Source organism: Pan troglodytes, chromosome 11 (genome assembly GCF_028858775.2).
Source record: "Pan troglodytes isolate AG18354 chromosome 11, NHGRI_mPanTro3-v2.0_pri, whole genome shotgun sequence".
NCBI lineage: Eukaryota > Metazoa > Chordata > Mammalia > Primates > Hominidae > Pan > Pan troglodytes.
The window spans coordinates 7795453-7817530 of NC_072409.2; the positions used below are offsets into that span (position 1 = coordinate 7795453).

Consider the following 22078-nt stretch of genomic DNA (forward strand, 5'->3'; position numbering starts at 1 on the left):
TTCCAGAACCTTGCACTCAATTCCACCTGAAATGTCCTCCCTGCATTGCCCCAGAGCAGACAGGGGGTTGAGTCAGGGGGCTGTGCCCTGACTGCTGCTCCCTGAGGCCACCTGCTGCCATCCAGACCATCTCCTGCCTCATGGGGAATCATTGCATTGTTCAACAAACATTTTTTGAGCACCTACTATGTACCAGGTCCCATACAAGGCCCTGGGGGCACCGAGTGACCAGGGCAGACCCAGTTCTTGCCTTCTCAGACCACCTTCCAAGCGGTGCACCCTGGTAGGCCAGAGCTTCTCCTAGGTCGCCCTGGTGGCTCTGAGGTCTCTCTTGACAGCTTTCTCTGAGGGCTCCTGCTGAAATGGCTGTAACTTCATTTGTAGAGTGGGAACAATAACCAGGCCTGTTTGTGATGCCTGATGTATCAGGTGAATGAGCTCACACTCAAGTTGCAGGGTGAATGGTGAAAAGGTGCTTGTGGCTGGCACTCCTATTACTGTCCCCTCCCCAGAGACCACTCCCCAGGTGAATAGGTCCTCTGGGGCCATCAAGAAATGCCCAGGGCCCCAGAGACCTGCAGATGTGGGTCCAAGTCTGGTTCCAGCAGCTACTGGTCAGGAGCCAAGGCACCCACTTGTCCTCTGTGAGCCTCAGTTTGTTTATCTGTGAAATGGAGATAAAAATAGAACCTCCACTGGGAAGTCTTTTGTAAAGGATAAAAGACAGTGCATGAAAAGCTCACAGGAGACAGGATGCATTTGACTTACGAAAAATGTGGGCACCTTCCTTACATTTAAAGGACAACATATGGCCGGGCAAGGTGGCTCACACCTGTAATCCCAGCACTTTGGAAGGCTAAGGCAGGTGGATCACTGGAGGTCAGGAGTTGGAGACAAGCCTGGCCAATGTGGAGAACCCTGTCTCTACTAAAAATACAAAAATCAGCTGGGCGTGGTGATGGGTGCCTGTAATCACAGCTACTTGGGAGGCTGAGGCAGGAGAATCGCTTGAACCAGGGAGGCAGAGGTTGCAGTGAGCCAAGATCACGCCACTGCACTCCATCCTGGTGACAGAGCAAGACTCTGTCTCAAAAAAAAAAAAATAAATAAATAAATAAATAAAAGATAACATATGGTAGGTCGGGTGTGGTGGCTCACGCCTATAATCCCAGCACTTTGGAAAGCTGAGGTGGGTTCAGGCTTGCCTGAGCACAGGAGGTTGAGACCAGCCTGGGCAACACGGCGAAACCCTGTCTCTATTAAAAATACAAAAAATCAGCCAGGTGTGGTGGCACACACCTGTAGTCCCAGCTATTTGGGAGGCTGAGGCAGGAAAATCACTTGAATCCACGAGGCGGAGGCTGCAGTGAGCTCAGATCACGCCACTGCACTCCAGCCTGGGTGACAACAAAATTCTGTCTACAAAACAAAACAACACAAACAAACAAAAACAACAGCAACAAACACCACATGGCTACATGGCTTTGGGAAATATGGAAAGAACAAAGGTAGGTACCAAATATCACCTATAAAGAGATACTGAAAGCAAAACCATATGCTAAGAAAGTTGACCAGGACGCCAAGGAGTCTGTGAACCGTATCTTACGAAGAGTGGCTGGAATGAAGAACAACAGTCATCAAATAATGAACATTTGCTAGGCACCCAGGGGATCTCAATCCATCCTCAGCCCTGCACCCTGAGGTAGCTGCTGTCATTATCTGTAACTCACAGAAAGGGAAACTGAGCCACAGGGAAGTTAAGTGTCTCAGCCAGGAACACCTCTGTCCCCAAGCAAAAGTGGACCTGACCCCAATGGCTGCTGTCACAAGAGATTTATTTTTTCACATAACAGAGTACAGAGGTGGGTATGTGTCTATGACCTTGGCTCAGCAGTTCAAGGATGTGAGGCCTGAGGTTCCTTCTATTCTCATGGTGACACGATGGCCGCTGCAGCCCTGCCATCACATTAGAGGCTGGGAGGAGGAAGGGGCAGAGTTTCACTGACATGTCCCTGGTCACACACAGTGAGCAAAGAGGAGAGGTGAAACTGAAATCCGGGCAGCCTGAGTTCAGGCTGGGACCTTAACTACAACCTCCCAGCTAGGGCTGTCCAAGCCAGAGGAACAATGACTCGGGGGATCCATGTACTGTCTGCCAACCCCGAGAGCCCGTTCAAGTGGGCAGGGAGCCGCTTTTGTTTACTGCACAGAAACTAGGCACCAGGTGTGCAGAGATGAACTCCGTGGTCCCTCCTGACCCATCTCAGGACTGGGGCTTCTGGAGGACAGGCATCTGGTCTGAATCTTCCTTGGTCTCCCGGGCCAGCACCAGGGCCTGGCACACAGCGAGTGCTCAGCCCGTGAGTGAATGACAGGGTAGATGGAGCCACAGTGGCATGGACAGGTTAGGGAAGGACAGTGAGGGCTCCGGCCTTGCCTACCTCCTCTGGGTGGCACGAGGGAGCCTCTGAATCCCAGCAAAGCGGATGGCAGCTCCAGAAACTGCCAAAAGGCCAGGGCAGCCCAGATCCTCAGAACCCGGGGGCCCAGTCAGGATGTGGAAAGAGATGGTGAAGCCCAGTCATAAATGCTCCCCACTAAGTAGACACAAACAGCGGGACGTGTCCTCAGACCCCAGATCGGAGCTGGAGGGACCCGCTGCAGTGGGTTGGACCCACTGAAGATACTTCATTCCCTCCCCTTCCCTGCAGCCAGGGCCTCAGCCTCCCCCAGCCTCTGCTTCCAGCCTCTGGCCTGTCCATCCTGTGATGTGCCTCCCCAGCACCTCCCATATCATCCCCACCACCCCAGCTCCCAAACCGTCAACAGCATGGAGGACAACGCACCAATGGCCCTGCTCCTCAAGAGATCCTTTCTGTTCCCAGTGAAGCATTGGGTCCAGCACATTCACATGCAGGCAGCTCCTAGCAACTCTGTGAGATGTGTCCTTGCGTTTGCCTACTTTTACAGAGGAGGAAACTGAGGCTTGTCGAGAGTCTTGAATGCTCTCTAAGCCTGTGCCCTTCCCCTCTCCATAGCTCAGAGAATAAAACCCTCAGGGGTCCTATCTTCTTATCCCTCTGACCCCATGGGAGTCCAATGCTCACAACTGTTGAGATGACAGAAAATGTGTGTTACACTGGCCTGGAAGGAGATGTTTAATTCTATTGTTTGTTTGTTTGTTTGAGATGGAGTCTCACTCTCACCCAGGCTGGAGTGCAGTGGCGCAATCTCGGCTGACTGCAACCTCCGCCTCCCAGGTTCAAGCGATTCTCCTGCCTCAGCCTCTGGAGTAGATGGGATTACAGGTGCACACCACTATGCCTGGCTAATTTTTGTATTTTTAGTAGAGACAGGGTTTCACCATGTTGGCCAGGCTGGTCTGGAACTCCTGACCTCAGGTGATCCACCCACCTCAGCCTCCCAAAGTGCTGGGATTACAGGCGTGAGGCACTGCGCCCGGCCAGAGATGTTTAATTCTAGATTCCCTTCCCCACCCCCTTCACTCCTTCCCACCTGTCCCCTCCTCTGTGTCTGGGGTCAGACCTTGGATAATTAGGGAAGAAACTTATTTGAAGACCAGTTCAATTAGTTGTAGTTACAACGAAGGGGAATTTTGCTGCTCCAAATGTTCAAGAAGACACAAATATTCCAGAGCCTTCTGGACACGCCAGACTCTCAGATCATCGTGTATTTATTTTAATTATGCAAATATTTAATGCACACCCACAATGCATCAAGCTGGACCTGGAGCTGGGGGCATGGAGCAAGGGCGAGTCAGGTGGTGCTTGGCCAGCCCAGCCCTGGCAGCCCCTGGTCACTGGAGACTTTAGTTAAAGGTGAGTCAGTTCCATCGGCAGCTACTGGGAACTTGCCCCTTGCTGGTGCTGTCCACGCACCGAGGCCAAAGAAGAACCAGCTGGGTTCTGGCCATGAGGTGTTGTTTCCTGTGGACAGTGCCCACACCATGCTGAGGGACGCTTGCCAGAATTTTAGACTCCTTCCCTTGGGATTTCTTTTTCTTTTTTCTTTTTCTTTTTTGAGACAGAGTTTCACTTTTGTTGCCTGAGCTGGAGTGCAGTGGTGCGATCTCGGCTCACTGGAACCTCCGCCTCCCAGGTTCAAGCGATTCTCCTGCCTCAGCCTCCGAAGTAGCTGGGATTACTGGCATGCGCTACCATGCCCGTCTACTTTTGTATTTTTAGTAGAGACGGGGTTTCACCATGTTAGCCAGGCTGGTCTTGAACTCCTGACCTCAGGTGATCCTCCCGCCTTGGCCTCCCAAAGTGCTGGGATGACAGGCGTGAGCCACTGCGCCTGGCTGGGATTTCTTTTTGCTTTCTTTTTTTTTTAATTTTAATAATTTTCTTTTCTTCTTCTTCTTCTTTTTTTTTGTTTGAGAGAGAGTCTTGCTCTGTCACCTAGGCTGGAGTGCAGTGGCACGATCTCAGCTCATTGCAACCCCCACCTCCTGGGTTCAAGCAATTCTCCTGCCTCAGCCTCATGAGTAGCTGGGATTACAGGCACCTGCCACCCCGCCTGGCTAATTTTTGTATTTTTAGTAGAGATGGGGTTTCACCATGTTGGCCAGGCTGGTCTTGAACTCCTGACCTCAAGTGATCCACCCACCTTGGCCTCCCAAAGTGCTGGGATTACAGGTGTGAGCCACCACGCCTGGCTCAATTTTTATTTTTATATTTATTTATTTATTTATTTTTTGAGATGGAGTCTCGCTCTGTCACCCAGGCTGGAGTGCAGTGGCACCATCTCGGCTCACTGCAAGCTCCGCCTCCCGGGTTCACGCCATTCTCCTGCCTCAGCCTCCTGAGTAGCTGGGACTACAGGCGCTCGCCACCACACCCAGCTCATTTTTTGCATTTTTAGTAGAGACGGGGTTTCATGGTGTTACCCAGGATGGTCTCAATCTCCTGACTGCGTGATCCGCCCACCTCGGCCTCCCAAAGTGCTGGGATTACAGGTGTGAGCCACCGTGCCTGGCCCTAATTTTTATTTTTAAAATAGCTTCATTGAGGTGTAATTAATATATAATAAGCTGCACATATCTAATGCATACAATTTGCTGAGTTTGAACATATGCATACACCCCGAAACCATCACTGCAATCACAGTAATAAACATTCATCACCTCCAAAAGCTTCCCCCTGCTCCCATGTGTGTGTGCCAGGGGCTGGTGGTGGGGGGATGCTGGTAAGAACACTTGACATCTGCTCTCTTACATTTTTTAGTGTACAATATGGTATTATCAGCTATAGGCACTACGTTGTCTTTTCTTTTTTTAAAGACAGGGTCTCGCTCTATTACCCAGGCTAGAGTGCAGTGGTGTGATCATGGCTCAGTGCAGCCTTGACCTTCCAGGCCCAAGCCATCTTCCAGTCTCAGCCTCCTGAATAGCTGTGACCGCAAGTACATGCCACCACACCCGGCTAATTTTTAAACTTATTCTTGTAGTGTTGGGGTCTCCCTGTTTTACTCAGGCTGGTCTCAAACTCCTAGCCTCAAGTGATCCTGCTTCTTCAGCCTCCCAAAGTACTGGGATTACAGGCATGAGCCATTATGTCTGGCAAAAGTTTTGTTTTGTTTCATTTTGTTTTTAAGACAGGGTCGGGCTCTGTCACGAAGGCTGGTGAGTGGTGGTGCCATCATAGCCCATTGCAGCCTCCAGCTCCTGCTTTCCATGGAATTTCGAGGGAAAAACCCTCTCATTCTTGTTGTCTAGCTGGGCAAGATGTCCTTTTGTTCCCCAGAGCTCTCTTAGAGGGGTGCTTAGAGCCCCCCCACCACACAGGGAGGAACTGCACTTTCACAGCCGCAGATTTTTATGGGGGAGGATAGGTCTCAAAAACATGTTTTTTTTTTTTTTTTTTGAGATGGAATTTTGCTCTTGTCACCCAGGCTGGAGTGCAATGGCGTGATCTTGGCTCACCACAACCTCCATCTCCTGGGTTCAAGTGATTCTCCTGCCTCAGCCTCCCGAGTAGCTGGGATTACAGGCATGCGCCACCATGCCTGGCTAATTGTTGTATTTTTAGTAGAGACGGGGCTTCATCATGTTGGCCAGGCTGATCTCGAACTCCTGACCTAGGTGATCTGCCCGCCTCGGCCTCCCAAAGTGCTGGGATTACAGGCGTGAGCCTTGGTGCCCAGCTGAGATTGTGTTTTTTTCTTGCCTTTTGGCATGCCTTGCAATTTTTTGTTGAAATCCAGACACACCGTATCAGATAACAGGAACTAAGTTGTCAAGAGGCCTTTAGTGTGAGGAGGGTATATTTCATTTTATATTTATTTATTTATTTTAAAGGCTTGTTTTATTTTAATGGCTGATCCATGTAATAACGGAGGCCACTATGTACAGACAAAGGGGGAGCTTTTATTTCTTGGCCTTTTCCTCCTGGGACAAAGTCTTGATGATCTCTTCCTTCTTGGTCTGGAGGTGCTCTTCACGGAGCTTGCGTGCTTCCTTGGTCTTAGATCCGCGGGCCTCAGCCTGGTCAGCCAGGGGCTTCTTGCGGGCTTTGTCTGCCTTCAGCTTGTGGCTGTGTTCCGTGAGAATCCGCTTGTGTTTGAACACATTCCCCTTCAACTTCAGGTACGGGCTGTGATACATGTGGTGATCAATGTTAGATTCTGAGCAGCCGGCGCGGAATCCTCATTCTCCTCATCCACGTGACCTTCTCTGGCATTCAGGCATTGGCTGTACCCCTCCGCTTACCTATGCCCAAGTGCCTGCCCTTCCGGCGGGCCAAGGTGCTTTTCCAGCATTGAGCCCGGGAATGGACCGTCACAGGCTTGCGGTGACGCAAGATCGGCCCATCTTTGATCAGCTTCCGGATCTGCTGAGGGGAGTTGGCATCGGGGATTTCACTGGTCTCATCGGTTCCAACCAGACCTTCTTCTCGCCACAGTGGAGGACACTAGAGATGAGCCTCTTCTGAAGTGTGAGCATACTCATCGCTGCGGCTGCAGCAGCGAAAGGAAAGCTCTTTTATATTTTATATTTATTTATTTAAGTTTTTTGAGACAGGGTCTTGCTGTGGTGCCCAGGCTGGGGTGCAGTGGCATGATCAAGGCTCACTGTAGCCTCTAACTCCCAGACTCAGGTGATCCTCCTACCTCAGCCTTCCGAGTAGCTGGGACTACAGGCACGTGCCACCAGACTCAGCTAATTTTTTTTGTAGTTTTTGTAGAGATGGGGTTTCGCCATGTTGCCCAGGCTGGTCTTGAACTCCTGGGCTCAAGCGACCACCCACCTCGGCCTCCCAAAGTGCTGCGATTTCAGGCGTGAGCCACTGCGTCCGGCCGAGGCTGTATTATCCTCTTTCTAGGAGCTGGGCAGTGTTAGGTGTTTGCTGCGGCTGCAGGTGCCAGAGGCTCCACGTCTTCTACTGTCCTCATTGTTGTCTCCCTCCTGACTTTGGGAGGTCTGAGCCTTGAGTTCTGTCGCCTGTGACTCCCATGATTGTACCGCAGCCTGTGGGTGTGGTGAGGTGTGGGAGAGAGGGAACATTCTGTCGTCAGTCCTGTCTTGGGCCTGGGTCTTGGGGCTGTGACATTCACAAGTATCCCTGCAGGGGTGTCACTTTTCCCCCCTGCCACTTACTACCTTCTCTGGCTCAGGTTCCTTCCCGACCTAATTCCTTGCAGCCTGGCTCCTGAGCACTGTGCTTGTTCTTTGCGAAGCCTGGAGGGGGCTGGAAGGAGAATTCCATTCCCCTACCTGGGATAGGCTCTGGCAAAGCTCTTCCCCCTGGAATGGGGCCTTGGCTAGAAGGCTTTGAGTGTTTCACAAGGATCTCTACACCCACCCCAGCGAGAGCCTGTGGGATTTTTTTTTTTTTTTTTGAGACAGAGTCTAGCTCTGTCTTCAGGCTGGAGTGATCTCGGCTCACTGCAAGCTCCACCTCCCGGGTTCAAGCGATTCTCCTGCCTCAGCCTCCCGAGTAGCTGGGACTACAGGTGCGCACCAGCATGTCCAGCTAATTTTTGTATTTTTAGTAGAGACGGGGTTTCACCATGTTGGTCAGGATGGTCTCAATGTCTTGACCTCGTGATCCGCCCGCCTTGGCCTCCCAAAGTGCTGGGATTACAGGCACGAGCCATCGTGCCCGGCCCAGGATCTTTCTTCGACAGAATCAAGAGGGATTCCTGGAGGGAAACCCATGAAAGTGTGGGGGACCCCCTAGACTGAAGACTCTAGGACTTTGTCCCTCTGATGCCAGTCCACACTCAGCCTCTAGCAATTCATCCGAGTTCCCATCTGTGTTCCCACTTAGGGCTCCCGTGGCTTCTGCTCCTGGTCCACAGATGTCGCTGGGATTCTCCAGGTTCTCCTGTCTCTCCTGACTCGGGTGGAGCTTTGCCTTTGCAAACTCAGTTCTCTGAAACCTCAGAGAACTTCAAGAAAAGTTTCAACTGCAAGAAAAGTCATCGATTTTCAGTTTGTCCAAGTTAATTTTTTTTTTTTTTTTTGAGATGGAGTCTCGCTCTGTTGCCCAGGCACCATCTCGGCTCACTGCAAGCTCCGCCTCCCAGGTTCACGCCATTCTCCTGCCTCAGCCTCCGGAGTAGCTGGGACAACAGGCGCCCACCACCACCCCCGGCTAATTTTTTTTGTATTTTTAATAGAGACGGAGTTTCACCGTGTTAGCCAGGCTGGTCTCGATCTCCTGACCTTGTGATCCGCCCGCCTTGACCTCCCAAAGTGCTGGGATTACAGGTGTGAGCCACTGCGCCCGGCCGTTTTTTTTTTCTTTTTAATTTTAATAATGAAATAATGAAAGTGGTGACTTTCAAGTTTTTTTTTGTTTGTTTTGTTTCGTTTTTCAGGCTGGAGTACAGTGGCACGATCTCGGCTCATTGCAACCTTGGCCTCCCAGGCTCAAGCAATCCTCCTACTTTAGCCTCCCAAGTATTTGGGACTGCAAGCACGCGCCACCACGCCCGGCTAATTTTGTAGTACTTTTTGCAGAGATGGGGTTTCGCCATGTTGCCCATTGCACTCCAGCCTGGGTGACAGAGCAAGACTCTGCCTTACAAAAATAAAAAAATAAAAAAATTAATGACAGGCAGATAAGCACAGGTCCAGGAAACTCAGAGAACACCAATCTGGATAAATAGCAACAAATAATCACAACAAAAATACCAGAAACAGAAACACACACACACACACACACACACACGTACACACAAAGCAAAACAAATAAAAAAACACACACACAGAATCCACACCCAGCCACAATATATTCAAACTGCAGAAAGCCAAAGAGATCGGATACAAGTGCAAGTGGCATTTATTTCTTCTTCTTCTTTTTTTTTTGGATGGAGTCTCGCTCAGTCCACCCAGGCTGGAGTGCAGTGGCATGATCTCGGTTCACTGCAACCTCCAACTCCTGGGTTCAAGTGATTCTCCCACCTCAGCCTCCTGAGTAGCCGGGACTACAGGTGCGTGCCCCTACGCCTGGCTAATTTTTGTAGGTTTTTTTTTTTTTTTTTTTTTTTTTTGAGATGGAGTTTCACTCTGTTGCCCAGACTGGAGTGCAGTGGCGCTATCTCGGCTCACTGCAACCTCTGCCTCCCGGGTTCAAGTGATTCTCCTGCCACAGTCTCCTGAGTAGCTGGTATTACAGGCATCCTCCACCACACCCAGCAAATTTCTGTATTTTTAGTATAGACGAGGTTTCACCATGTTGGCCAGGCCGGTCTCAAACTCTTGACCTCAAGTGATCTGCCTGCCTCGGCCTCCCAAAGTGCTGGGAGTACAGGCATGAGCCACCATGCCCAGCCTCACACCCTGCTAATTTCTGTATTTTTAGTAGAGACAGGGTTTCACCATGTTGGCCAGGCTGATCTCAAACTCCTGAGCTCAGGTGATCCTCCTGCCTCAGCCTCCCAAAGTGTTGGGATTACAGGTGTGAGCCAGTGCGCCCAGCCTGAACCAGTTTTATTACAGTGTATGCAAAACAACAAGGTAAGCAGTTCAAAAACTGTCATCATTGACAACTGCTTATTTGTTTGAATCAGGATCACGAGGTCAAGAGATCGAGACCATCCTGGCCAACATGGTGAAACCCTGTCTCTACTAAAAATACAAAATTGGCTGGACGTGGTGGCACGCGTCTGTAGTCCCAGCTACTCGGGAGGCTGAGACAAGAGAATCGCTTGAACCTGGGAGGCAGAGGTTGCAGTGAGCCAAGGTCGCACCACTGCACTCCAGCCTGGGTGACAGAGTGAGACTCCTTAATAAAATAAAATAAAACAAAATAAAATAAAATGGTTCAGAAGATTTAAAAAAAAAAGTGTAGGAGGAATTTTTTGTCTCAAAGTTGAATTGCTAGGTAGGGCATGGTAGCTTACACCTGTAATACCAACTCTTTTGGAGGCCAAGATGGGAAGATCGCTTGAGACCAGGAGTTCAAGACTAGCTTGGGTAACATGGCGAGACCTCGTCTCTACAAAAAAAAAAAAAAAAAAAAAAAAAAAAAAAAAAGCTGGGTATGGTACACCTGTAGTTCCAACTACTGGGAGGCTGGGGTAGGAGGATCACTAAAAAATAAAATTAAAAAAATATAAAGTTGAATTGCTAACTAACCATTGCCAGATATAAACAAGTGCTTCTGCTAGACCAGCTCCATGCAGGGAGAAGTGACTTTGCCCCATCCCTCAGGGCTGAGCACAATGCCTTGGGTACAGCTGGTGCCTCAACACTATTGGTTGGATTTTATTTTATTTTTTATTTTTTTATTTTTTGAGACGGAGTTTCACTCTTGATGCCCAGGCTGGAGTCCAATGGCACAATCTCGGCTCACCACAACTTCCGCCTCCCGGGTTCAAGCGATTCTCCTGCCTCAGCCTCCCGAGTAACTGGGATTACAGGCACCCGCCACCACGCCTGGCTAATTTTGAATTTTTAGTAGAGACGGGGTTTTACCATGTTGGTCAGGTTGGTCTTGAACTCCTGACCTCAGGTGATCCACCCACCTCGGCCTCCCAAAGTGCTGGGATTACAGGTGTGAGCCACCATGCCTGTACTTATTTTATTTTATTTTTTTGAGATGGAGTCTCCCTCTGTAGCTCAGGCTGGAGTGCAGGGTCTCGGTCTTGGCTCACTGCAACCTCCACCTCCCAGGTTCAAGTGATTCTCCTGCCTCAGCCTCCCGTGTAGCTGGGACTACAGGTGCGTGCCACCACGCCAGGCTAATTTTTTTGTGTGTGTGTATTTTTAGTAGAGATGGGATTTCATCATGTTGGCCAGGCTGGTCTTGAACTCCTGACCTCAGGTGATCCATCCACCTTGGCCTTCCAAAGTGCTGGGATTACAGGTGCGAGCCGCCGCACCCGGCCTAGTTGTGGGTTTTAACTGCACGAGAACCATCACTGGTCATGGCGAGACCATCTGTTTGCTGAACCTTGCCTGGCATCTGAGCATGGAATTCCGTAATGAACTGAGAAATGAACTTTTGGGCACAAGAGCCGATGCCCACAGGCATGACTTCAAAGACCAGTGTTAGAACATTCCGCAATGGCAATGTGCGCGATGAGGACACACCTGCTCAGAAATGAGTTAAGGTAGTAGCACAAGTTGACCTGTTATGCATCTTCGATGGTGATATAGTTTGGATTTTTGTCCTGGCCAAATCTCATGTTGAATTTGAGGAGGGGCCTGGTGGGAGATGACTGGATCACGGGGGCGGATTTCCCCCTTGCTGTTCTCATCATAGTGAGTGAATTCTCATGATATCTGATGGTTTGAAAGTGTGTGGCATTTGGGCCGGGTGCAGTGGCTTACGCCTGTAATCCCAGCACTTTGGGAGGCCGAGGCGGGCGGATCACCTAAGGTCGGCAGTTCGAGACCAGCCTGGCCAACATGGAGAAACCCCGTCTCTACTAAAAATACAAAAATTAGCCAGGTGTGGTGGCACATGCCTGTAATCCCAGCTACTCGGGAGGCTGAGGCAGGATAAACACTTGAACCCGGGAGGCGGAGTTTGCAGTGAGCCAAGATCGCGCCACTGCACTCCAGCCTGGGCAACAAGAGCAAAACCTCGTCTAAAAAAAAAAAAAGAAGAAGAAAGAAAGTGTGTGGCACTTCCTGCCTTGCTCTCTCTCTCCCGCTCTGCCATGCTAAGATGTGCCTGCTTCCCCTTTGCCTTCTGCCATGATTATAAATTTCCTGAGGCTTCCCAGTCATGCTTCCTGTATAGCCTGCAGAACTGTGAGTCAATTAAACCTCTCTTCTTTGTAGATTACCCAGTCTCAGGTAGTTCTTCGTGGCAGTGTAAGAATAGACTAATACAGATTGATTAAATGTGGTGTAAATTACAGACCAATGGTTTTCATGAATGTATATATAACAATCCTAATAAAAAAGTTAGTAAACCAAACCAATTATATATATAATATGTGTATCTTATCAACTCTATCTATCTACCTATCATCTATCTATCTACCTATCATCTATCTATCTATCATCTATCTATCTATCTATCCATGTATCTATCAATAAAATAGATAATCCATTACAACCATTATGAGGTTTATTCTAGGAATGCAAGGCTGGTTTAACATTTGAAAATCAATCAGTGTAATTCATTACATTGAAGCGAAAAAGGAGATAAATCATAGATGATCTCTACAGATGCAGAAGAAAGCACTGAAACAATTCATTACCTATTCATGACAAAACTCTTGGCAAACTAGAAACAGAAGAAAACCTCCTTATCAGATAAACTGTATACCAAACATACACTCTGAGGCTACAAATAAGACCAGAATGACAACTCTCACGGCTTTCAATCAACAAGATACTGAAGGTCTTGGCCAGAGTAGTCAAGCAATACAAAGAACAAATGGCATAAGGATTGGGAACGAAAAAAATTACACCATCATTATTCATAAATGATCTGACTGTGAACACAGGAAATCCAAAAGAATCTACAACATTGTTAGGTTGTCAATTCTTCCCAAATTGATCTATAGATTCATTGCAATCCCAGTAAAAATCCCAGCAAATTTAAAATATTTTTATGGGGGTTGGGAGATCGACAAGCTGATTCTAAAATTTGTATAGAAATGCAAAGGGCTGGGAGTAGCCAAGACAATCTTGAAGAACAACAAAGCTGAAGGACTTACTGTAAAGGTACAATAATTAAGACAGTTTTGTTGGGAGGCCGAGATGGGCGGATCACAAGGTCAGGAGACCAAGACCATCCTGGCTAACACGGTGAAACCCGGTCTCTACTAAAAATACAAAAAATTAGCCGGGCGTGGTGGCGGGCGCCTGTAGTCCCAGCAACTCAGGAGGCTAAGGTAGAAGAATAGCATGAACCCGGGGGGCGGAGCTTGCAGTGAGTCGAGATCGTGCCACTGCACTCCAGCCTGGGCGACAGAGCGAGACTCCATCTCAAAAAAATAAAAATTAAAATAAATAAATAAATAAATAAATAAAAATAATAATAATACAGCTTTGGCCAGGCGCGGTGACTCAAGCTTGTAATCAAAGCACTTCAGGAGGCCGAGGTGGATGGATCACGAGGTCAGGAGTTCGAGACCAACCAGTTTGAGACCAACCTGGCCAACCCCGTCTCTACTAAAAATACAAAAATTAGCCCAGCATAGTGGTGGGCGCCTGTAATTCCAGCTACTCAGGAGGCTCAGGCAAGAGAATTGCTTGAACCTGGGAGGCAAAGGTTGCAGTGAGCCGAGATCATGCCGCAGTACTCCAGCATGGATGACAGAGAGACTCCTTCTCAAAAAAAAAAAAAAAAAAAGGAAGGAAAAAAGTGCAGCATATAATGTACTTGAGTGCATGGTGTTTTTAAAAAACATTATGGTTACAAATTTTTAAAAATGTTTAAGGCCGAGTGCAGTGGATCACGCCTGTAATCCCAGCACTTTGGGAGGCTGAGGCAGGCAGATCACCTGAGGTCAGGAGTTCGAGACCAGCCTGGCCAACTCTGCTAAAAATACAAAAATTAGCCGACGTGGTGGCTCACGCCTGTAGTCCCAGCTACTCGAGAGGCTGAGGTCGGAGAATCGCTTGAACCTGGAAGGCGGAGGTTGCAGTGAGCCGAGATCACACTACTGCAATCCAGCCTGGGCAACAAAGTGAGACTCTGTCTCAAAAAAAAAAAAAAAAGTTTAAATGCATTTAATATTTAATATGTTTTATCGAAATGTGAATCAAACAACCATGAAATCCTTGACACCAACCTACCATAATTTGGAAACCACTTGTGTGGTCCAATTCCAAGGAAAGAAAACAGATCAAGAGAGCTGATCTATCCAAGTCACAGAAAGTCATCTGTCCAAGTTGGGAACAAAAGTGAGGCCTGTGGGTTCCCTTTGCCTGAAGGAAATTGTTGATCGTTCTCTCCCCTTGACTGAAGAAGTGGAGTTAGGGAAGAATCTTTCTTTTCTTTTCTTTCTCTCTTTTTTTTTGAGACGGAGTTTTGCTCTGTTGGCTGGAGTGCAGTGGCGCGATCGCTGCTCACTGCAAGCTCTGCCTCCCAGGTTCACGCCATTCTCCTGCTTCAGCCTCCCAGTAGCTGGGACTACAGGCGCCCGCCACCACGCTCGGCTGAGTTTTTGTATTTTTAGTAGAGATGGGGCTTCACCATATTAGCCAGGATGGTCTCCAACTCCTGACCTCGTGATCCACCCGCCTCGGCCTCCCAAAGTGCTGGGATTACAGGCATGAGCCACCGCGCCTGGCATTTTTTTTTTTTTTTTTTTTTTTTTTTTTGAGACGGAGTCTAGCTCTGTCACCCAGGCTGGAGTGCAGTGGTGCGATCTCAGCTCACTGCAGCCTCTGCCTCCTGGATTCAAGTGACTCTTTTGCCCAGACTCTCTGTAGTAGCTGGGATTACAGGTGCCTGCCACCACACCCTGCACATTTTTTGTACTTTTGGTAGAGACAGGGTTTCACTATGTTGACCAGGCTGGTCTCAAACTCCTGACCTTGGGTAATCCACACACCTTGGCCTCCCAAAGTGCTGGGATTACAGGCAAGAGCCACTGCACCCGGCTTTTTTTGGCTTGTTTGTTGAGACAGGGTCTTGCTCTGTCACCCAGGCTGGAGTGCAGTGGCATGATTACAGCTTACTGCAGCCTCGACTTCCTGGATTCAAGGGATCCTCTCACCTTGGCCTCCCAAGTAGTTGGGACTACAGGCATGAACCATCATGCCTGGCTAATTAGAATTTTTTTTTTTTTTGTAGAGGTGGGGTCTCACTCCATTGCCCAGGCTGGCCTCAAACTCCTGGCTCAAGCGATCCTCCTGCCTCCGTCTCCCAAAGTGCTGGGATTACAGATGTGAGCCACTGCACCAGGCCGGTTGCCAGTTTTTGAGTGCCCATTAAGAACCAGGTGTGAAGCGCTTTACTTGTGTGCCATTGACTCCTATCATAGCCCCACAGGCGGGCAGGTGGCTACTAGCCCCACACTTAGGATACCAGAGGTTAGATCATATGAGGTGCAGGCAGGACTCAGACCCAAGTTTAAGCGTCCACACCTTCATGCCTCACACCCTGCTGCCTTAGGTAGGCTGAACTCGCCAGGCCCCACTAGAACCACGTGAGGCATTCCTTGCACATGTGCCTGGCTCTGCTCATGTGTGGGTGTGGCAAGGCAGGCCGGTATTGCAGCCAGGCTAAGGTTTGAGGAGGCCTCAGCAAGAGTGTAGCTCTCCACTGAAACCCCAGCAGAGTGGAGCACGAACTTGCCATGGAACTGGCCCCTCTGTGCCTGTGTCAGTAAGGACAGGTTCCAGCCTCTCTGAGCCCTCATCTGTAAAATGGGGAGCATAGTCCTGGTTACCTCTCAGGTCACATGTGCACAACCATGGTATGACTCTGATCAGAACCTATTTAAACCTGTTTCCTTGGCCGAGCGTGGTGGCTCACGCCTGTAATCCCCGCACTTTGGGAGGCCGAGGCGGGGTGGATCATGAGGTCAGGAGTTCGAGACCAGCCTGGTCAACATGGTGAAACCCTGTCTCTACTAAAAATACAAAAATTAGCTGGGTGTGGTGGTGGGCACCTGTAATCCCAGCTACTCAGGAGGCTGAGGCAGGAGAATTGCTTGAACCCGGGAGGCAGAGGTTGCAGTGAGCCGAGATCGTGTCACTGCACTCCAGCCTGGGTGACAGAGCAAGACTCCATCTCAGAAAAAACAAACAGACAAGCAAAACCCTATTTCCTCATCTCCAAAATGGGATAAGAGTCGGATTTTCCTTATAGGAAAGTAAGAGCCAGTGGATTCTAGTTGTTCGTGGTAGTGATGTATAAAGTCTCTGCAAACACTGAATCATCAAATACTAAACCCTTGTTCCTAAGGGAAATACAAGGCAAGGTTCCTGCAAGCCAGTGTCCACACCAATCTATAGACAATCTTTTTTATTTTATTATTATTATTTTTTTTTCAGACGGAATCTCGCTCTGTCGCCCAGGCTGGAGTGCAGTGGTGCAATCTCGGTTCACTGCAACCTCTGTCTCCCAGGTTCAAGCAATTCTCCTGCCTCAGCCTCCCGAGTAGCTGGGATTACAGGCGTGCGCCACCATACCCAGCTAATTTTTGTCTTTTTAGTAGAGACGGGATTTCACCATGTTGGCCAGGCTGGTCTCAAACTCCTGATCTCAGACAACCTGCCCACCTCGGTCTCCCAAAATGCTGGGATTACAGGCATGAGCCACTGCGCCCAGCCTTTTTATTTTTTTAAGAGATGGGGTCTTGCCATGTTGCTCAGGCTGGAATGCAGTGGCTATTCCCAGGCACGGACATAGCTCACTGCAGCCTTGAACTCCTGGGCTCAAGTGATCCTCCTCCCTCAGCCTCCCTAGTAGCTGGAACTACAGGCATGCATCAGCACTCCATAATCTTGTTTTATGTGTGTTTCTGCTTAAAGACCCCTCATTGGCCGGGCACGGTGGCTCACGCCTGTAATCCCAGCTGTTTGGGAGGCCCAGATGGGTGGATCATTTGAGGTCAGGAGTTTGAAACCAGTCTGACCACGCTGAAACCACATCTCTACTAAAAATACAAAGAAATTAGCTAGGCATGTTGGTGGGCGCCTGTAATCCCAGCTACTCGGGAGTCTGAGGCAGGAGAATTGCTTGAACCTGGGAGGCGGAGTTTATAGTCAGCCGAGATCGTGCCACTGCACTCCAGCCTGGGTGACAGAGCAAGACTCCATCTCAACAAATAAACAAAAATAAAAAATAAATAAAAATAAATACTCCTTACTTAATATGTATATTGTTCACCTATTAACATTGAACTCGTGGCCAACAGCACTGTAACTCAGGCCTGCAAGAGGCAGAACGCATATATTGCCTCCATCAGCTACACCTCAGCCTTCCTATGCTTAGGAATGCTAGATGGCCCTTTAGTGCCATGCTTGGGGGCCACTTTAGACAGTAAAACTGTCAAAAAAGAAAAACAAAAGGCACAAAATGCAAAAACTGTGGCACTAAGTAGACTGCAAGGAAAAGTGCTTATTTATGACACGAGAGCTGAAACCAGAAGGCAGAGCGCCGCCTTTTCCACCTCAGCTGGGAACACGTGCATCCGGTAACTCAGGTTTTTCACCGTGAATGACCCGCAGATGCTCTGTGGGGGTAGATTTGGGGGTTGCAAATACATTTCAGTGAGTAGGTGAATTTGCAAATACGGAATTGAAATGATGATTGACTGTAGTGCACTTCCAGGGCTGGCCAAGTTGGTACTCAACCCTAACTTTCAAGATCTTCTCCCATCCTGCTAACCATCTCCCTTGGTGGTGACTACAAAAGACAGTGCGCCCCCAGAAGGCGGTGGTCACGCTCTCCTCTGAAGCCCCAGCCGGAGTGCAGCATACAACCTGGCACAGAACTGGCCCCTCCGTGCCCGTGTGAATAAAGGCAGGTCTCAGCCTTTGACTCTGAGCCCTCTTCTGTGAAATGGGGAGATTAGGCCTTTCTACCTCCCAGGGTGCAGAGACCACCTTGGAAGCAGGTACCCGGAAAGGGCCAGGACCCCCTTGGTAGATGCTACAGAAACACCTTCAAGACAAAGGACAGCCAAGATGACCATTGTTTCAAGGGCAGTGAGGGTTGTCTTTGCTTCCCCTTCCACCCTACCCGAGACACAGACCCTGGGCCTGCAGCCCCCTGCGGAATTGAGTGTCAAGCCACTTTCTGGCCATTAATCTCTAAGCATCTATCAGGCCCATTTGCTTCAGCCCATCTTAAAAAACCCCAGCTGGGCCCTAGTGGACCAGAAGCGGGGCTGGGAGAGAGTGGGGCTGTAGCCAGCTAGAAGCTGCGGCTCTGGGGTGACCCACGTTCTCATGGACCAGGCACTGCACTGTGCCATCTGTGCCCCAGCCGACCCTACTGTGGGGGCTCTGGGACATCATGGGTGGTCACCACTTTCGAGTGACCCTGGAAAGATGGTGCCTCCTATCTGATGAGAGGCCAGGGGTACTGATTGAGGCCCGCTGGCTGAGAACTCCTCAACCCCAGCCCAAACTTCTGGGTGGGGCTGGGATCGGCTCAGCAGGGTCCTTGATGAATCCTGAACTTGGGAGGCTGGCAGAGACCCAGTAGGCATGGGCGGTGGCGGGTGGGGGGGGGCATGCATTCAGAAGACAGACTGGGCAAGCGCCCGCCCCGCCTCCCCGACCCCGACCGCCCTTACAGTGATGACCATGCATCTTTCTTAATGGAACACAACCGCTGAACTTGGTACATTTCAAGCACTTTAGCCTTCCAGTACACCAGACTGCTGATGAAAATCATCTTCCTTGGGCGCCATGTTAATGAGAGGCCAAATTTCATATGCTTGCAAACTTTCCCCCCCGCCTCCTGTCGTACCACACCCCCTCCCCCCAATAAAAGATTGCATCAGAGAGAAAGAGAGATTTCCATAATTGATAGTATGGGCATTTCACTGGGGACAAGCGCTAATCTGTACTTACCGATACATTTAAGAAAATGCATCCTCTGCAAGCCTGCGCCATTTATGACTCTTGGCACAAACCACAATGCTCAGTCTTCAATTAAGGGACACCTTAGGGTTCATTATCACACAATCGCTCCCTGTGAACCATGCCAAATGCTGTTTTGGCACAGAGCTTGGAAGATGAATTAGAAGGAAGTCTTCTCTGTAATGCCCTCTCCCGAATTCCCATTACCGTCATCAGCGTTTACGCCCTCCTCCCACTCGGCCCCCTCCCCCCACTTTCCAAGTGCCTTTTACTATTCAATTTCTCAACGTCAAACTCGATTCTCTAGAGGTGCAGTTAAAAATGCCACATCTTTTTGTCTTCCGGCTCTCAACAGGCCTGCCATGGCCGCAGATGGGCTGCTCTCCACACCCCTTTTCGGCCTGAAGGAGCCACAGATGCTTTTTTCCCCTCCTGTCAGAAGCTTGGAGTACAGACAAGGGGCCAGTATTGGCCAGGCACAGCCCAGCAAGCCCTGTTCAGGATGGAAACAGGTCTCTGCATGTAAGTAGAGGAGACCCGCACAGAAAGGCTGAGGGCGAAGGCAGGGCCCGCTCAGACGTGAAAGCAGACACTGCTCAAGGCCAGTCACCCCAACCAATGGGACAGAAGGAAAAAAAAAAAGGCGAGGGCTGATGCTATTACTTAATGCCCTTCCAAGTCTGAGGCCCACACTGTCGCCACGAGTCCTAAGACCACAGGACTGTAACTTAACACCTCTGGGGAAGGACGCCCCATTTGTTTCTTCATGAAAGGACAGGACGTAATGAGCACGTGTGCTGACGCTTCCCAGCCCTCCTGGCAATCTGGCGTCCCACCGTGGGCACGGGGCTAAGAGCGAGAAAGCACCACCACCAGAGCCACAGGTGAGGCTGGGGACAAGGAGGTGGGGGATGCAGGCAGCAACAGTCAGGGAAGCACACCGCGCCTAGGGGCAGCCCACCTACATTTGTAGGCGAATGTGTGTGCATGGGCATGCAGGGAAGGGGAGCGGGCGGAGGGCAAGGGGCTGCCCAGTCAGTCGCAGAAGTCTGCTGACCTGCCGCACGCCCTTCAACGCATCTCCCAGCTCCATCCGATGACACTCCCATACTGACTTCTTACTTAGAGATGCCTGACTGTGACAGAGAAGGGGAGCTGAGCCCAACCACGGCTCTCAAGTCAAGCTGTCAAATCATACAGAGCCATTAACATAAAATTAGCTTAAGGAACTAGCTAGACATCTAGACCGTGCACCAACGAAGGCGGGCGGACGCGGTGCAAGATGACGGGCGAGGCCCACAGGAATCCTCTTTCCCTCTCGGGCGGCCGCGGGCAGGGGCAGAGGGATGAACCGGCGAATGGAAAGCAAACAGGCCAGAAAGACTTTGCCCACAAGATGCCTTGTGGAGATTTTATTATATAGAGTGTAAAATGAATTGTCAGTCAAATAAAAAGAACACTTTGTTTTCTTAAAAACCCCATGCATAACATTTTCCAATTGTCTTTTTTAATAGTTAGACATTTCAAGCATTATAAGAAAAATAAGGAGAAAAAACCAGAAACTGTAACTTCAGTACATTTCAAACGGAATGTCCCTCAGGTCAATTAGAAATGCAAGAAAAAATAGCTTCAATTCCGTTTTTTTTCCTTTAAAAATACATGTTATCTGTACAAGATACACTACAGTAAACACTGGAAATCATATTATCCCTTTCATTAAATCAAAATTATTTAATTCATAATGCCGTTAATACTAGATTTATTTATTCATCTAGTTAATCTGACAAAATATTAAGAAAATATTTAAAAGAAAAAAGCAAACAACACCTTGGAATTAAAAATAGTTATAACTACATTTTTATACGGTTTAATGTTCCACAGTGTGTGTTAAAAGTTATATTGAATTTCTTAATATTAAAAATAACAGTATTTATATTTCTGAGATAATAGAGAAAGGTTTTTTGTTTTGTTTTAAAAACAAGCTTGGAGGTCTTAGATACACAATTGCAACTGGTAATGGAGACATGAGAAAAACGTATGCTAAACACACGAGCACATTTTTATATTACCCCTTTCGAACTCTAGAAATTATACAAACCCTACAAAATGCCCCTCCCAACCCCTGTTGGACAGCAATACAATTATCTGTCTCAGTTCAGAATTCACATCATTCATTACAATACATAATAGTTCAGTTTTTTAAAAAATGCAATAAAACCAGACAGCCAAGATACAAGAAATTAGAAGTAAAACATTAAATGAATTTACACATTTAAGAATACTTAAATACTGCTTTAAAATTTTTAAAAAGAATTTGTTACATACCACCTAAGACTTCCAAGCCACTTTCTGTTGCAACAGAAAAAACTGCAAATAAAAAGGACACAAAACAAAACCAAACCAAAACCATCATGTTGAAATGTCACAGCTCTGAGGCACATTCTGGTGCCTGACTTTGTAGGTATTGCTCCAAAAAGAATCCCAGAGCTTATACATTTGAAATAACAAAAATAATGAAACAAAAATGATCAGCAATTTTTAGTAACTAATTTTCCCGATTTTTAGAAAAATTCCGTTAATCTAAATATAGTGTTTCACAGAACAAAACAACAGTTCTTCATCAAAAGGTTTGCAAATGTAAAAACCTCTGTTACAAATAGGTTTTCTTTGACAATGATTTTGAGGGGAGAGTTGGCCACGAGGACGCTGTCCTACTGCTCCTGTGGACGGAAGGGAAGAGGAATTAGTCTGCGATGGCAGGTTCTCAGGTCTGTGTGCCAGTGACCTCCCCCAGGTCTCGCGTCACGGGAGCTGGGCCAGACAAAACCTCTGCTGAAGAGCTCTTGGGCTTCTCTCTCCACTAGGGACTTGGGGCAGGGAAGAGCGGACAGTGGGAGCCACGCTTCTCCTCTGTCACCACCAGCCCTGACACCTGTTTCCCCAGGACCAGACCCAGACGGCCAATTTGGCAGTGAGAGGCCCAACCAGCTGAGTCCAGGGCCAGGAGGTAACTGAAATGTTATCCATGAGGACCTGACTGGCATCAGGTGGGAAATGCGCCCTGTGGGAACATTTGGACGTCTTCCCTTCTTTAATAAG

General features: G+C 48.7%; 1 protein-coding gene and 1 pseudogene across 15 annotated transcripts in view; both read right to left on the minus strand.

The window, feature by feature from the left end:
• Window positions 1–6388: 6388 nt before the first annotated feature.
• On the minus strand, window positions 6389–6970 carry LOC743951 (large ribosomal subunit protein eL19-like; annotated as a pseudogene).
• A 13390-nt stretch (window positions 6971–20360) lies between these two features.
• Window positions 20361–22078, minus strand: part of FUBP3 (far upstream element binding protein 3) — a 59060-nt gene continuing 57342 nt past the window's right edge. For all 15 annotated transcript variants that reach the window (XR_010148558.1, XR_010148557.1, XM_520317.7 and 12 more), the window contains one exon: window positions 20361–21699. Coding sequence is in view for 13 of the 15 variants with exons in the window: in XM_063787486.1 (XP_063643556.1) it covers window positions 21560–21699 (140 nt within the window). In the remaining 2 variants the exon portion in view is untranslated. The remainder of the gene's footprint in view (window positions 21700–22078) is intronic.